The sequence below is a fragment of the Notolabrus celidotus genome, chromosome 14, assembly GCF_009762535.1.
Source record: "Notolabrus celidotus isolate fNotCel1 chromosome 14, fNotCel1.pri, whole genome shotgun sequence".
NCBI classification, from domain to species: Eukaryota; Metazoa; Chordata; class Actinopteri; order Labriformes; family Labridae; genus Notolabrus; species Notolabrus celidotus.
In genome coordinates, this window is record NC_048285.1 from 571,054 (window position 1) to 587,500 (window position 16,447).

Here is a 16,447-nt window from a genome sequence, read left to right on the forward strand (position 1 = left end):
CGGATGCCGCTCAGCTCGTCTCCTGTAATGAGAAACTCCAGGGAGAAATGGAACGCAACCTAGTGTCATTTCTGCCATGTGATTTAGTGAATTTTGAGCCAAAGTAACCCAGTTTTAAATTGATCTCTTATCAAAAAAGGCCGATGCTGATACGTGTCAAAATGCTGATAATCGACCTGGCCGATAACCGGTCTATCCCTACTCCTAGAGCGTCAACGCCAAATTGACATTAAAGTATGAACGCTTCTATTAGCGGTGTGGTACGTTAGTTACATTAGCTACATTAGCTACATTAGCTACATTAGCTACGTTAGTTACGTTAGGTACGTTAGTTTCCCAGCAGTGCGTTGAATGATGAATCCAGTGTATTGATGCTCTGTGGGATCTAAGGTGTGTGCGTCTCTGAGCATGCTGCAGGTGAACAAACAGAGATCTGGATCTGAGTGTCTCTGATGTCTGAACATGTGACTTTGTTTTGCAGAGCGACACAAAGAGACGGATCTGCAGGATGAGCTCGCTGCACAGGTGAGTCTCTGAAAGACAGCAGGACTTGGGTCTCGCTCCTGGTGGACTGAGGCGTTCAGAGCATGCTGAAGGAGAGAGGAGGGGTTCATAATTCTGATCTCACGAGTCCGGTCAGACTCCATACCCTCAGAGTGAACCGTCTCCCTCTGCAGCTGAATCATACGACCCGTCTGCTGCAGGACGTGAGACGTGTCTTTGTGTGTGTGAGTGCAGCAGGTTGATCACACAGCTCTCCCTGAAGTCCGTTACACACGGCCGACATCACGCTCCGATGCTGGGCGTGGTGGAGTCCTGTTTCCTGCAGCACGCTGTCATTTGAGTCTTTTGACCTCCTTTTACTTAGAGCTTCACGTAATCTTATATTAATACATTATTGTGTTCATAGTAAACTTCGATCTGTTTCTATGAGCAACGCCTCCAAAGACTGATGGCCCCTGTGGTCAGCGTCCTCAATCTGAACACGCTCAGAGATCAAATTAAACTCCTCAGAGGAGAGCCTCAGGTGTTCACAGGAACCTTCACCCTGAAGTCTGTCTAACGTCCAGCAGGGGGCGACTCCTCTGGTCATAGATCACTCTGTTTCTAAAACTCACTTCTTCTTCTTCTGCTTGGTCTATGTTTGCACCACGTGACTGAAAATACAGTCCACAGATCATTCACAGACTGTCTCTTATGATGGAATAATTAGGTTCCCTGTTTAAATAACTGCCTGGATGAAAGCTGCTCTAAATGTTCCCTGTCTGGTCTGTGGAGCCTCTCTAAAGGTCCCCTGTCTGGTCTGTGGAGCCTCTCTAAAGGTTCCCTGTCTGGTCTGTGGAGCCTCTCTAAAGGTTCCCTGTCTGGTCTGTGGAGCCTCTCTAAAGGCTCCCTGTCTGGTCTGTGGAGCCTCTCTAAAGGTTCCCTGTCTGGTCTGTGGAGCCTCTCTAAAGGCTCCCTGTCTGGTCTGTGGAGCCTCTCTAAAGGCTCCCTGTCTGGTCTGTGGAGCCTCTCTACAGGTTCCCTGTCTGGTCTGTGGAGCCTCTCTAAAGGTTCCCTGTCTGGTCTGTGGAGCCTCTCTAAAGGTTCCCTGTCTGGTCTGTGGAGCCTCTCTAAAGGTTCCCTGTCTGGTCTGTGGAGCCTCTCTAAAGGCTCCCTGTCTGGTCTGTGGAGCCTCTTTAAAGGTTCCCTGTCTGGTCTGTGGAGCCTCTCTAAAGGCTCCCTGTCTGGTCTGTGGAGCCTCTCTAAAGGCTCCCTGTCTGGTCTGTGGAGCCTCTCTAAAGGTTCCCTGTCTGGTCTGTGGAGCCTCTCTAAAGGCTCCCTGTCTGGTCTGTGGAGCCTCTCTAAAGGTTCCCTGCCTGGTCTGTGGAGCCTCTCTAAAGGTTCTCTGTTTAGTCTGTAGAGCCTCTCTAAAGGTTCCCTGTCTGGTCTGTGGAGCCTTTCTAAAGGTTCCCTGTCCGGTCTGTAGAATCTCTCTAAAGGTTCCCTGTCCGGTCTGGGACGGGCTGAAGGTGTGGAGCCTCTCTAAAGGTTCCCTGTCCGTTCTTTGTAGCCTCTTTTAAGGTTCCCTGTCTGGTCTGTGGAGCCTCTCTAAAGGTTCCCTGTCCGGTCTTAGGAGCCTTTCTAAAGGTTCCCTGTTCAGTCTGAGATGGGTTGTGGAGCAGGCTGACCCTTCAGTGTCTCCGCTCTGTGATGTTCTGAAGCTGCAGAGGGAACAGGCCGCTCTTTGGCTGAGTGACAAACATCTGACACACCCACACGTGTTCTCAGCACGCAGAGAGGGAGGGTGGATGAATGTGGACGTTGATCATCAATAAAAGAGGACGTTGATCACATTGTTCTGTTATCAGAGTGGGAAGTGAATCCCTGAAGTTGTTCCTGATGAAGCAGGAAGGACACTCAGGTGATCAGAAACGTCGAGTCCATTGTCGTCTGCATAAAGAGAGATCCTTTGAAACATGATGAAAGCTAATATTTATTCTTTATATTCATTTGATATCCTCGTCACAGAGGCTCTTAGCAGAGGTCTTTAACCGTCCCCTCGCTCAGAGTCTCACTTCTCTGTTGTTTATCACGTCCTTCAGATGAATCTCCTCTGAGACGTCTGCATGTGGACCCACTCTGTGAGGCAGCTGCAGGTTTACTGGTGAACAGGTCTCGTGTGCAGACTAACCTTTATTTAAACCTTGATGCTGTGTCGTGTGTTCACTCTGAGCTGAAGATGAGTCACCTGAGGACTCAGTCTCCTTCTTGAAACTCATTAAATCTCTTAAAGTGTTCAAACCTGTTGGACCTCTGCAGGTGTCCACACGAGGACGAGGCTGAGTGTCTTTAAATCCTCAGACTGAAGTCTCTGTGTCTATAATCTGAGTTAAACTGGATGATTTCATATGAGGGGGACATAAAGTTGATTCTCTGTTTGAAGATCTTTTCCTCCTTGGGGGTGCTGATGGGTAGGCAGGTTTTATACAGGGGGGAGGGGCAGATGATGGGGCATTAGTGCACCGAGGCTCTCCCCCCCCCCCCTCTCCCACCTCCCTTCCACCCCCCTATTTTAATGCACCTCACTAGATACTGATATAGGTAAAGACATAGGGTGGGGGGTGTGGGTTGGGTGGACCAGTTTTATACTGGGGGGGGGGGGGGGGGGGCAGATTGTGGTGCAGTAGTGCGCTCCCCCCTCTCTCCCGCCCCCCCATCCGCCCCCCCCTATTTTAATGCACCTCAGGCGGGGGGGATTGGCCCTGCCGCCTCCGCCCTCCCCCCGCTCCGGCGCGCCGGCTGGCGGGCTCTGGTCCTGGTCCTGCCCGTCTGCCTGGCTGTCTGCTCCTGGTGCTGGGCCCCCTCGGCCCTGGTGGCTCCTTTTGGCTCTGCCTTGGGGGGGCTGCGGGATCTCTCCCCCTTCGCCCCCCTTTCCTCCTACTGGGTGACCTGGGGGTCGCCCTGGGTGCTCCGGCGGTACCTGTTTGCTTCCGGTCTGGGTCCTTGGCTTGTCCCCTGGCCTGGGTCTCCCGCGGCGGGTTGGGTCCTTCGGTCTGACTGCTCTCGCGGCCCGGGTGCCGGGCCGAACCGCTCGGCTGATCTGACCCAAGTGGTTTCATCTGCACCAGTGGTGGTCTCGTTACACAAATAGAACACAGCACGGCGGCAACCCTCTGCGACCCAAGCTTCAGTAATGATTGTGGACACTAAGGGTTGCTTAATCATTAGGATCACCCCACAGTGTTTTTTTGGCGTCATGGTGAGATGGTCCCTCTCCATCTAAGTGTTAGGTCTCTCTCTCCTTCTCTTTCCCTGTCCCTTTGTATATCCTTATGTAATCTTTCTTTCACTTTCTCTTATTTTTTTTATTTTTTATTTTTTGGTCCACCTAGGTGTGCACGCCCTCTTTTACAGAACATGATATTAGCTGCCAATAAAAGATAGGCCAGAGTTCTAAGAGGGATGGTGATGGTTGCATGCACACAGTCACAAGCACAGAAGAAAAAGGTTTTCTTTCTTTTCTTTTGCTGCAAGAATAAATTGCATGAATATTTGACAGTTTGTGACAAACATGACACAAACCAGAAATATATATGCAGACAAGAGAAAAAAAAGAAGATCTTTTCCTCCTCAGCAGAGTTTTTCCTCCCTCGTTCCTCTCGTTCCTCTCGTTCTCTCGCTCCTTTAATCTGAACTCTCTGGTGAGCTGTCGTGCCAGCGGAGCTTCCTGAGAACCATCCGAGCAGAATGAAACATGTTGATGAGCTGCTGGTGAAATCCTTTGTGCTGTTAAAGGTCAGAGCCTGAGGGTATGTGACTTTACCTGCTGCAACCTGCAAACAGCTGCTCTGTGCACGGCTGATCCAGGACCAGGTCTCTGTGTGTGATCACAGAGACCTTTACAGGATCTGCTTCATGTAAACCTGAACCACAACGCAGACCTGCGGTGTGTGTGTGTGTGTGTGTGTGTGTGTGTGTGTGTGTGTGTGTGTGTGTGTGTGTGTGTGTGTGTGTGTGTGTGTGTGTGTGTGTGTGTGTGTGTGTGTGTGTGTGTGTGTGTGTGTGTGTGTTTGTGTTGTGTATTGTGTGTGTTGTAATGTGTTGTGTGTGTTGTAATGTGCTGTAATGTGTTGTGTGTGCTGTAATGTGTAGTGTGCTTTGTGTGTGTTGTGTGTGTTGTAATGTGTTGTGTGTGTTGTAATGTGTTGTGTGCTTTGTGTGTGTTGCAGGCGTCAGCTGTGTCAGCTGCTGTCTGTATGGAGGCTGAGGGGGACCAGGGTGGAGGCTCCGCTCTGCCCGGTTGCTGTGTCTCACTGCAGGACTGTCTGCTCCTCAGAACCAGGTACACTAAGAGTCTGAGCTTCAGACCTGACCATGTGATCTCCGAGGGAGGGAGGGATAGAAGGATGGAGGGATAGAGGGATGGAGGTCAGGATGGATGGAGGGATAGAAGGATGGAGGGATGGAGGTGATGACAGATGGAGGGATAGAAGGATGTATGGATGAAGGTCAGGATGGATAGAGGGATAGAAGGGTGGAGGGATGGAAGTCAGGATGGATTGAGGGATAGAAGGGTGGAGGGATAGAGGGATGGAGGTCAGGATGGATGGAGGGATAGAAGGATGGAGGGATGGAGGTGATGACAGATGGATGGATGGATGGAGGGATAGAAGGGTGGAGGGATGGAGGTCAGGAGGGATGGAGGTCAGGATGGATTGAGGAATGGAGGTCAGGATGGATGGAGGGATAGAAGGATGGTGGACAGGATGGATGGAGGGATGGAGGTCAGGATGGATGGAGGGATAGAAGGATGGAGGTCAGGATGGATAGAAGGGTGGATGGATGGAGGGGAAGAAGGATGGAGGGATGGAGGTCAGGATGGATGGAAGGATAGAAGAGTGGAGAATTGGAGGTCAGGATGAATAGAGGGATGGAAGTCAGGATGGATGGATGGATAAAAGGATCGAGGGATATAAGGATGGAGTTGTAGAGGGATGGAGGTCAGGACGGATGGAGGGATGGAGGCCAGGATCGAAGGTGGGATGAAGGGGTGGAGGTCAGGATTGATGGAGGTCAGGAGGGATGGAGTCCAGGACGGATGGAGGGATGGATGGAGGTGTATCTCTTAGACTCTCCTGTGTGTCCCCCAGCAGACCCTGTGGAAGTCCACAAGAGGAAGCTGTTCTTGTGGTTCAGTCACCTCCCCCAGGAGGAGAAACAGTTCGGGGGTTACTTCAGTCCAGAGACCATGCATGTGGACCCTCTGATCCTTGAGAGGAACTCTGAGGATAGAACCGGTCTACACTGCTCTCCCCTGCAGGTCCAGACCCAGTCCAGCTCCTCTGTGACCGTGCAGCAGCTGCTGGACCCTTCTGTGTCCTGCTGCGAGGGCCGGGGCCTCAACGTGCTACTGTACGGGGCCGTGGGGACCGGCAAGAGCACCGTGGTCAGGAAGCTGGTCCTGGACTGGTGCAGAGGGACCACCCTGAGGCAGTTCAAGCTGCTGGTCCCGTTCTCCTGTGAGGACCTGGGAGAGCTGTCCAAGTAAGACCCCTGAGAACATATGAGGTTATCATATCAGAGTGTGAGAGACTAACAGACTGCCCCCCCTGCAGGGCGGCCTCTCTGAGGGACCTGGTGGGCAGGAAGTACCTCCACCTAAGGAAACACCCCCTGCTGAGCGGGGAGGGGGTCCAGGCCAGAGACGTGCTGTTCCTGTTCAACGGGATGGAGAAGATGAAGCTGGACTTCAGGATCGGAGCCACAGAGCTGTGCAGCGACCCCAACGAGCCGCTGCCTCCCGCCGTGCTTGTGGTCAACCTGCTCAGGAAGTACCTGCTGCCAGAGGTGAGACACGCCGTGATGCACCGTGACACGCCGTGACAAGCCATGTCAGAGATCAGAGCGCCCTCAGAGACGTGTCTGTGTTTGGATATAACCTTGACGTGTTTGTGTGTCTCAGGCGAGCATCCTGGTCACCACCCGTCTGTCGGCTCTGGACCGGATCCCTCAGAAGTACGTCAGTCGCTACGCTCAGATCTGTGGCTTCAACGACCCGGACCGGCAGCGTGCGTACTTCACCAGCCGGCTCCTGCAGCAGACCGGGGAGACGGGTCAGAACCAGGAGGCCCAGGCGCTCATCGAGCTGCTGTACCTGAACCTGCAGAGGGAGAGCCAGCTCGCTGCCGCCTGCTTCCTGCCCTCGTACTGCTGGCTCACCTGCGCCACCTTACACTTCCTGCATTTCACCGACGCCAAGGCTCCCATCCGCACGCTCACCGGCATCTACACCAGCTTCCTCAGGCTCAACTTTGGGGGGGAGGTTCTGGGAGCAAAGACCGGGGCCCCTGTGCCCCTCCAGGAGCAGCACACCTCTCTGATGCTGCATGTGGTCCGCACTCTTGGGAAGCTGGCGTTTGATGGCGTGACGTACAAACGCACGTCATTCTCGGAGAAGGAGCTGGAGCAGTGGATTGGAGGGGAGGTGAAGACGGATGAGGAGCTTCGTCAGCTCGCCATGTTCCGCACCGACGTGCTGGACTTCTTTCTGGCTCCCTGCGTGGAGAGCAACAAACATCTACCTGAGGACGGCAGTGAGAGCGACGAGCAGCGGTACGTGTTCGCCATCCCGGCCATGCAGGAGTACCTCGCCGCGCTCTACGTGGTTCTGGGAGAGAACAAGTCGGCTCTGGAGAAGATGACCCGGCAGGTGTCCGTAGCCATTGGTCAGGCGAGCGAGGACGTCAACGCCATCGTCAACATCTTCTCCAAGTTCATCCCGCTGCGGATCTTCGCCGTGTTCAACCTGCTGAAGCTGTTTCCGAAGCTCTTCGAGCGAATCAGCAGCCGCAGCAAGGGGGGCATCGCCAAGACCATGGCGGCCGAGCTGTTCCGCACCGAGGACAGCCACAACGAGGACGTCCTGGACCAGGTGGAGCAAAGCCTGCTGGGAGTTCATGGTCCTCAGCCGCAGCAGCACGTTGTGGGTCAGCCCTTCGAGCTCTACCCCATCTTTATGGGAGGACTGTTGCATTATGGGAACCGCGTCCTCCTCCAGCAGCTGGGCTGCAGCATCCAGAGCAACACAGTGGTCCAGATCACCCGGACGCTCAGGAAGTACCTGGTCAGAGGTAAACCTGTGAGCAGAGAGCTCAGTGTGCGTGCGTGCGTGCGTGCGCGTGCGTGTTTGAGTGCGTGTGCGTGTGTTAGTGTGTGTGTCAGTGACTCTGTGAGACCGTGATTCTGTGTCTGATCTCCTGTCGGGTCTCTGTTGGTCCGGTCTCTCACTCAGAGCTCAGTAAACCTCAGCCCCCAGAGGAGCTGATGGACCTGCTGGTTCTCCTCTACGAGTTTCAGAACCCGAGACTGACCGCCGAGGTTCTGGCCTCCATCAGGAGCATCCGCCTCACCAACATCCGCATGACATCCCTTAAGTGCTTCATCCTGAGCTCCGTGCTCTCCTGCACACCTGCAAGGTAAGAGGGATTCACCTGTAAGGTAGGCTGGACTCACCTATAAGGTAAAAGGGAGTTAGTTCTTTAAAGTGTGGATGTGTGAGGTTCTTGCCTTCACTTAAAGAAGTCTCCCTCTATGATCTCTGCTGCTCTCTCTGTCTGACCCTTATTTTGAAATTCTGACTTCCTGTAGTTATCACCTGGAGCAGCTGGACCTGTCCTCGTGTCTTCTCACTCATGAAATGCTGCAGATGTTGTGGCCCGCCTTCAGACACGCCACCAACCTGAAGTGAGATACACCGTGTGTGTGTGTGTGTGTGTGTGTGTGTGTGTGTGTGTGTGTGTGTGTGTGTCTGTGTGTGTGTGTGTGTGTCTATGTGTCTGTGTGTCTGTGTGTGTGTGTGTGTGTGTCTGTGTGTGTGTGTGTGTGTGTGTGTGTGTGCAGCATGTTTTCTGCATCATTCTGAATGTTTGAGATTAATGTCACATTAACAGTAAATAATAACATCACTCACTGAGGCTCAGACTGCAGGAGGACTGAGTTCTCCTGAACAGTATGGTGAGGGCGACTGGAGGTCATGTGAGATCATGTGAGGTCATGTGAGTTCATGTGAGGTCATGTGAGTTCATATGGGGTCATGTGAGGTCATGTGATTCACACAGTATGTGCAGATATGTTATGTGTATATAGATCCTGCAGTCTGAGTCGGCACCTTGGTTAAGTGTTCTGCTCTTGTTGCATGTTTGTGTGTTTGTGTGTGTGTGTGTGTGTGTGTGTTTGTGTGTTGTCTCAGTCTGCAGTTTAACAGCCTGGGTCCTGATTCCTGCATCCTCCTGAGAGATCTGCTGCTAGACCCCAAGACTTCCATCAGATCCCTACAGTAAGACTCAGCTTTTCTACCTGCGCGTTTGTGAGTGCGTGTGCACGTGTGCACAGGTACGTGTCTGTGTTTGTCTGTGTGTGTGTAATAATAAGAAACCTTTAACGGCTTAGAGACACAAAGATTCAGACTGAGAGTAAACTGATGTCATGAGGAGGAAGTGGCGTTAAGGGGGTGGGGTAAATCTGTCTGTAGGTTTAAACATCTTTAATCTCAGAGTCTGGTTTTTCCTAGAAGGTGAGTCTCCGTCGTGTCCTCTCACAGCAGGTCTTATTATTAAAACCTTCAGACTTCATGATCTCCTCCAGGTCTCTGATCAGAGTCTGTTTCTCTGCAGACTTTGTGACAACCCGCTGCTGGAGTCCGGGGCCCGCACACTGCTGGAGGCCCTGCCGGAGAACCAGACCCTGACCCATCTTTCCCTGATGCACACTGGGCTGGGGGACTCGGGGGCCCTGGAGCTGGCAGACCGGCTGCAGAAGCACTATGGCATGCAGGAGCTGAACGTGGCGTACAACAACATCGGAGACAACGCCGCTCTGACCCTGGTGGACGCCTGCAGGGAGCATCCCAACATCCACACCGTGCAGTGAGGACTCTGTCTGTCTCTGTCTGTCTCTGTCTGTCTCTGTCTGTCTCTGTTTCTGTCCATTACACACGGGATCAGAGGGGGGGGGGGGGGGGGGGGGAGAGCAGACCGCTCCTAACTGTCTCCCGGTCTTCAACTGATCCTCCTCGTGTCTCTCTGCAGTTTGTACCTGAACCCTCTCAGCGACGTGGGGAAGCAGTCTCTGTATGTCCGAGGAGTGACAAAGAGTCAGGGGGGCAGCGAGCGGCGGGTCCGGGTCCTGGCTTCAGTCACCGAGGGTTCAGACCTGTCGGAGGACTGGCACCCGATCCTCGACGTGATCCGAGAGAATGCGTCCTCCTGGGACCGGGAGCGGGTCAAACAGCAGCTCGTGGTAAGAAGGGGGCGGGGTTTAGATCTTGAAGATGTGACATGAGGACGTTCAGGTCCAGGAAGTCTTTACTCCCTGAGTCTTTCTGAAGCGTCAGCACTCTGTAGATCTGTAGATCTGTAGATCTGTAGATCTGTAGATCTGTAGATCTGTAGATCAGGACGTGTGCATGTGGAGGTGTCTGAGAGCCTCGTCCTCTGTGTGTGCAGGTCTTTCTCAGGGATCTGGAGTGGGGACGTCAGCAGCAGCCAAGTCTCTGGAAGAGGCTGCACTTCAGGCGGGTGGAGAAGGGTGTCCGACAGACCCTACGGATGCTGGAGAGAGACACACTCCCTCCACCTCCACCATACAGCAAGTGACGGATGATGGAGTCTGAGTCCAGATCGGCTCAGAGTCAAACCTCAGCCGACCAATCAGGAGAGAGTTCATCCTCTGACAGGTGAGCTCACCTGCTTCATCTATGACACGTCAGAGTCTTCCTCATGACACTGAGCCTGAACAACAGACAGCAGGAGAGCCAATAACAACAAACAACAACAAACAACAAACAACAACAACAACAAACAATAGGAGAGCCAACAACAACAAACAACAACAACAACAAACAACAACAACAACAAACAACAACAACAAACAACAACAACAACAAACAATAGGTGAGCCAACAACAACAAACAACAACAGAGACCTGCTGGAGACTCAGACTGATTACATCCAAACAAACACAACAACTAACAATGCAATAAACAAGATGCCTTACTAACATCAAACTAGAGCTAGTGATTTCAATATGAAATAAATGTTTAATATATATATATATATATATATATATATTATATATATATATATATATATATATATATATATATATATATAATGTGGTACTGTTCCTCTGCAGACGTCTCGTCCGCTCCTCTAACCTCAGAAACATTTACAGAAACTGAAGCTGCTGTTCTGCTGAAGTGTAAACTAACTCCTCCTGGGGCCTGTTGCATGAAACTAGGATAAGGGATTAAGCCAGGATATGTTGCTTATCCTGGCTCAACTTATCCGTGATCCGGTTGCATGAAAGTAGGATGGGAGGAAGCAGGATATTTTATGACATTAGTTACCATGGAGATTTAGTCTTTGGAGCTAGCCTGCTCCAGACCGGGCTAAGTTCCAGGATCTATTTAATCTCATCCCTTATCTCAGTCAGCAGTCACCACAAACGGAAACTAATAGTTATTCTGCTGTCCACTACACATTGTTATCACATTCAACTAGACCCACAGTCATTATTTATTTAAACAAATTTAAATTGTAGATAAATGATGATTTTAGATGTTGCAAATTGCAATTAGATAATTTAGTTTCCCCACACCCGATATATAAAATACACATCCCATATAAATACACAGAGAGTGACATGATCTTCCTTTATTGAATAAGGATATATAAAAGCAGGTAAACCATCAGCTCCTTTCAAAACTGAAGCCACACAGTGACTCTACAAGATAGAAAGCATGGAATCAAAAGCATACAACAAAATAATGCATACACAATCAGTCTGTATATAATGTCTGCACACTGAAATAAATGCAGGCCAAATCCATACACAACAAATTAACAGACAAATGAATACATGCAGTAGCCTCCCTACAAGCTTGTATACACAATATACAGTGCAATTATAAGAGGTCAAATTAATTCAAATTTGAATATATATATGTCTCTGCCACTGCAGGCCATATATAACTGAAATTTAAAGCATGTTAACTAAAGTAATTCAACACATATTGGTCCCTGACCAGCCGACCACTGTCGTCATCAGGGAACATTGCAGGATTGTCCCAGTCCAGGTGTGACGGCACTCTGGGGGCCCTCTCCTTCCTCAGGCAGGCCACGTTGTGGAGGACAGCACAGGCTACAGTGATGTCACATGCCCTCAAAGGGCTGACTCTTACTTTGTGAAGGCAATGAAAGCGTGCCTTCAGGAGGGCCAAAGGTCATCTCAATCCTGGCCCTTGTCCTGGCATGGGCAATATTGTAGGCCTGCTGTGCTTCCTGGGGGTCTGAGTATGTGGCCTTGTGTAGCCTTTCGGCATCGCCAATAGAATACAGGAAACCCCCACTCGCAAAGAAACGCAAGGCCACACAGACCATTTGCTCTACACTCAGAGCCCGGCTTCGTGCTGTGTCGCGTTTGAGTTTGGGGCTCAACAGCCTGCACAGGTACCTGATGCCACCTGCAGAGAATCTGTAGCGCTCATACAGGTGGTCATCAGGGAAGGCCAGCGGGTCCAAACGGTCCCTGAAGACCCTCTCTCGTCTGAAAGCTCTTCTGAGGACTAGTGCCTATTCATCTTCTATCTCAGGAAGAAATGGGCAAACCATTGTTAGAGCAGGAAGGAACGCACCATTTCGGGCCTTCATGTAGGCTATTGGCCCACTTGGCTTTACGAGGAACACCTTTGCACCCTCACACCTCACAAGCTGCAAATGTTTTAGTTATCATGATACCCACTACCTTAAAGACTAGTCAAAACTGTTCCATCTACTCGCTTTTTTGCCATAAAGTGTTTGGATATGTCTGGGAAATTGCATTTCAGGGTACATTTAGTGGCTTTCTACTAGCCTTTATAAAACAGCCAGTGATTCAACATCTAACACAGCTATAGTAGCCTCAACTGTACATATATTAAAAAAGGACACCACCAGAATTCCATTTGAACTTTTAATTGTTAAAATGTGTCCTCTTCTTGGAGCTAGGGTAGGAAAGGAGAATGATAATTAACACATTTGTGTTACAGTCAGCATACAGTGTGCATTGAAGGCATTACTCACCTCCCGCTCAAGTTTCTGGATTTGGAGGTCCAATTTCCTTAATTTTCTTCTTTTTATTTGGGCCTCCAAAGCAAGGTCTTCCATTAGTTTTTTTTTATATTGAATTTCAATGTTGGCCAGCTCAATTTGGTGCTGCAGATGTTTGCCATACAGCTGCCTTATTCTTTGTGAATTCTGTAAACACATGACAATTAGTACAGCAGAAATTTTGCTTAATGGAATGTCATTCCATTAATACTCACTATGTTGTGAGGCTGGGTTTGCCCTGGGAACTCATCTGGATCCTGTTAAGAAGTGAAATTTTGTGTGGGCACCAAATGATGACTCCTTACTATTGTAGACTGAATAGTACTTTCACAAGATTGACATGATACCTCCAAGGAGATGGTTTCATTGTCATTGTCATCTTCTCTTGCTGGAGCTTGTGCTGCTGCTGCAGAACTAGTGCCTTCACCCTATCACATTTAATGGAATTAATATTGAATCTAGTAGACGCAACATGCCAGGCCTACAGTGTACTCACTGGATCATCATCATCATCATCATCATCAGCTGGCATTGGTGGCTCCAGCAAGGAGATGGTGCTGCCAGAAACTGCAAGGCAAACCAAAGTCAGATAGTCCAAATGGATTAGATATGAATGTGCTTACATCACATGTAAAGATGGAAGAAGGTAACCTTGTATGAAACGGTTAGCCTCTTGGGAGGGACATGCATTTGTTTCTGTCCCACCAAGGATCCCCTCCAAAACTGGCCTGCCTTTATTTTGTGAAAAGGCCATGTCTTCGGCTGGGGTGAGGGCGGTGGGAGGTGACCCCCCACCCGTTCTTTGTATTTGGCCTCTCTTTTTGACGGCTAAAACAGTACATCGTTTGTGTGAGCAGGCACCTTCTGGGTACAATGTACACTTGTGTAAGTATTAGTCAGGGGGGCACTTACCATTCTGCAAGATGTTCTTGTATTTGACTTTTACTTGCTGCCAAGTTCTTTTTGGCCCAGTCATGTTTAAGCTACACACACACACACACACACACACACACACACACACACACACACACACACACACACACACACACATATAAATAAAGTTTCTATCTTGTCCTGTAAGTAAGTATATACATATATATACACACAAACACACTTGCAGGATAAGATAGGAGAAACTTTATTTCTCCCAAGGGGAAATTAAATCAGAGAGTTATACAGTCTGATGAAGTTATATTTACACAATTTCAAACACATCTGCATCGATTCCACAACAATTTTAATTTAGTGATTATCAAGAGTGTAAGTGTGTACATGTGCACTACTTACGCATTCAGGCGATCTGCAATGGTTTCCCAAGCTTTTTGGCGCTGTTTAATTATTGATGCTGTGTTGCCTTTCTTTCTGATTTGATCTTTCACCTCTTCATATGCTTCCATGAGGATCTCCGCTTCTGACGGTGAAAAGTATGCCCCACGCGTTGCCATGGTGAATCTGTTTCACCTGGCTTGATGAATCCGTGTCTGCTCATCCTGGCTTGGTCTATGTGCAACCGACTGAGCCTGGACGCTCTTGTTTTGGATTGGGTGAACTCGGCTCAGTCATTTATCCCGGATATCTTAATCCTACTTTCATGCAACAGGCCCCTGGTCTTTGTGGTCTCCATCAGTCCATCATTCAGGTTCCTCTCATACTAACTCAGCACTTCCTGCATGACCTTCAAAATAAAAGATCTTAAAGTAACTGATGGGGAAGTTGTGGTACAGAGCGGTCTAACATATCTTTTAAAGTTTCAAAGGGAGAACTCTATTTGTATCTTCATGTGAACGAGCGTCCAGATAGAGAGAGAGAGAGAGCCGCCTTGTCTCTGCAGTTCAATGTTTCAGTTTAACTTTTAAAAAGAACCTGATGAACAGTTTCAGCTCTGCCTCTAAAAGACTTGGTTGTGCTTCATCTGCATGAACCTGTCAGTCAGATTCCTCTCTCTGGCTCTTTTTAAACGGATGTTTAACGTCCGAGTGTTTAAGGTACAAAGTACCAAAAGGAGACGTTAGGTCAGATAGAGAACTTCGTTCCTCTCTGACTGAAGTCTTGTTTTTAATGTTTGTTCTGAAAGTTTCTGCATGCCTGCTGGAGTGTATGAACACAGAGCATAAAGAACCTTTGTTCAGGGATCATAAACATTTCAGAGCATCGTGTCCTTGCTCCATGTTTTTGATAAAGTTATTCTGTTTGAATAGTTTGAAGCTTTGCACATGACGTAGTGATCATGCAGTGCTGCCTAGTTCAGTTCTTACTTGATATCAGGGTGTTTCCTGTGAACAGGAAGTTCAGGTTTTAAGAATGAGCTGAGCTACCATGTTTCTCAATGTAATTTAAAATGATGCATTAAAGTTAACCTGGAAAAAAACACCTGTTTGAGTTTTTAATTCATTCACAGCCACGATGACAAACAAGCCAGAAGGCCGGGGGAAGGAGAAGAACACAGTCTGAAGGTTTACATCACTTAAAGTCAAAACAGACATGACTCTGTAGTGGAAATCACTGCATTAATAACAGACATGACTCTGTAGTGGAAATCACTGCATTAAAAACAGACATGACTCTGTAGTGTAAGTCACTGCATTAAAAACAGACATGACTCTGTAGTGGAAGTCACTGCAATAAAAGCAGACATGACTCTGTAGTGGAAGTCATTGCATTAAAACAGACATGACTCTGTAGTGGAAGTCACTGCATTAAAAACAGACATGACTCTGTAGTGGAAATCACTGCATTAAAAACAGACATGACTCTGTAGTGGAAATCACTGCATTAAAAACAGACCTGACTCTGTAGTGGAAGTCACTGCATTAAAAACAGACATGACTCTGTAGTGGAAGTCACTGCATTAAAAACAGACATGACCCAGTAGTGGAAATCACTGCATTAAAAACAGACCTGACTCTGTTGTGGAAATCACTGCATTAAAAACAGACATGACTCTGTAGTGGAAGTCACTGCAATAAAAACAGACATGACTCTGTAGTGGAAACCACTGCATTAAAAACAGACCTGACTCTGTAGTGGAAATCACTGCATTAAAAACAGACATGACTCTGTAGTGGAAACCACTGCATTAAAAACAGACCTGACTCTGTAGTGGAAGTCACTGCATTAAAAAAAGACATGACTCTGTAGTGGAAGTCACTGCATTAAAAACAGACATGACTCTGTTGTGGAAATCACTGCATTAAAAACAGACATGACTCTGTAGAGGAAGTCACTGCATTAAAAACAGACATGACTCTGTAGTGGAAGTCACTGCATTAAAAACAGACATGACTCTGTTGTGGAAATCACTGCATTAAAAACAGACATGACTCTGTAGAGGAAGTCACTGCATTAAAAACAGACCTGACTCTGTAGTGGAAGTCACTGCATTAAAAACAGACCTGACTCTGTTGTGGAAATCACTGCATTAAAAACAGACCTGACTCTGTAGTGGAAGTCACTGCATTAAAAACAGACCTGACTCTGTTGTGGAAATCACTGCATTAAAAACAGACCTGACTCTGTAGTGGAAATCACTGCATTATAAACAGACATGACTCTGTAGTGGAAACCACTGCATTAAAAACAGACATGACCCTGTAGTGGAAGTCACTGCATTAAAAACAGACATGACTCTGTAGTGGAAGTCACTGCGTTAATAACAGACCTGACTCTGTAGTGGAAACCACTGCATTAAAAACAGACATGACTCTGTAGTGGAAGTCACTGCATTAAAAACAGACCTGACTCTGTTGTGGAAATCACTGCATGAAAAACAGACATGACTCTGTAGTGGAAATCACTGCATATACACAGACATGACTCT

General features: G+C 48.6%; 1 protein-coding gene and 1 long non-coding RNA gene across 3 annotated transcripts in view; one reads left to right on the forward strand and one right to left on the reverse strand.

Moving 5' to 3' along the window:
- Positions 1–10,368, forward strand: part of nlrx1 (NLR family member X1) — a 12,363-nt gene extending 1,995 nt beyond the window's left edge. Inside the window, exons 2-12 of one of the 2 annotated variants that reach the window (XM_034701151.1) lie at positions 482–525; positions 4,713–4,825; positions 5,634–6,027; positions 6,099–6,330; positions 6,446–7,613; positions 7,775–7,958; positions 8,131–8,226; positions 8,732–8,818; positions 9,156–9,407; positions 9,570–9,780; positions 9,987–10,368. In XM_034701151.1, the coding sequence (XP_034557042.1) occupies positions 509–525; positions 4,713–4,825; positions 5,634–6,027; positions 6,099–6,330; positions 6,446–7,613; positions 7,775–7,958; positions 8,131–8,226; positions 8,732–8,818; positions 9,156–9,407; positions 9,570–9,780; positions 9,987–10,136 (2,904 nt within the window). In that variant the 5' untranslated portion in view covers positions 482–508 and the 3' untranslated portion in view covers positions 10,137–10,368. The remainder of the gene's footprint in view (positions 1–481; positions 526–4,712; positions 4,826–5,633; positions 6,028–6,098; positions 6,331–6,445; positions 7,614–7,774; positions 7,959–8,130; positions 8,227–8,731; positions 8,819–9,155; positions 9,408–9,569; positions 9,781–9,986) is intronic. The other variant, XM_034701152.1, reaches the window with a different exon arrangement.
- A 3,058-nt stretch (positions 10,369–13,426) lies between these two features.
- On the reverse strand, positions 13,427–14,285 carry LOC117824920. The gene is made up of 3 exons (XR_004633745.1): positions 13,918–14,285; positions 13,543–13,579; positions 13,427–13,458 (listed from the first exon to the last, which is right to left on the reverse strand). It is a non-coding gene; the product is annotated as an uncharacterized LOC117824920 (long non-coding RNA).
- Between the last annotated feature and the right edge of the window lie 2,162 nt (positions 14,286–16,447).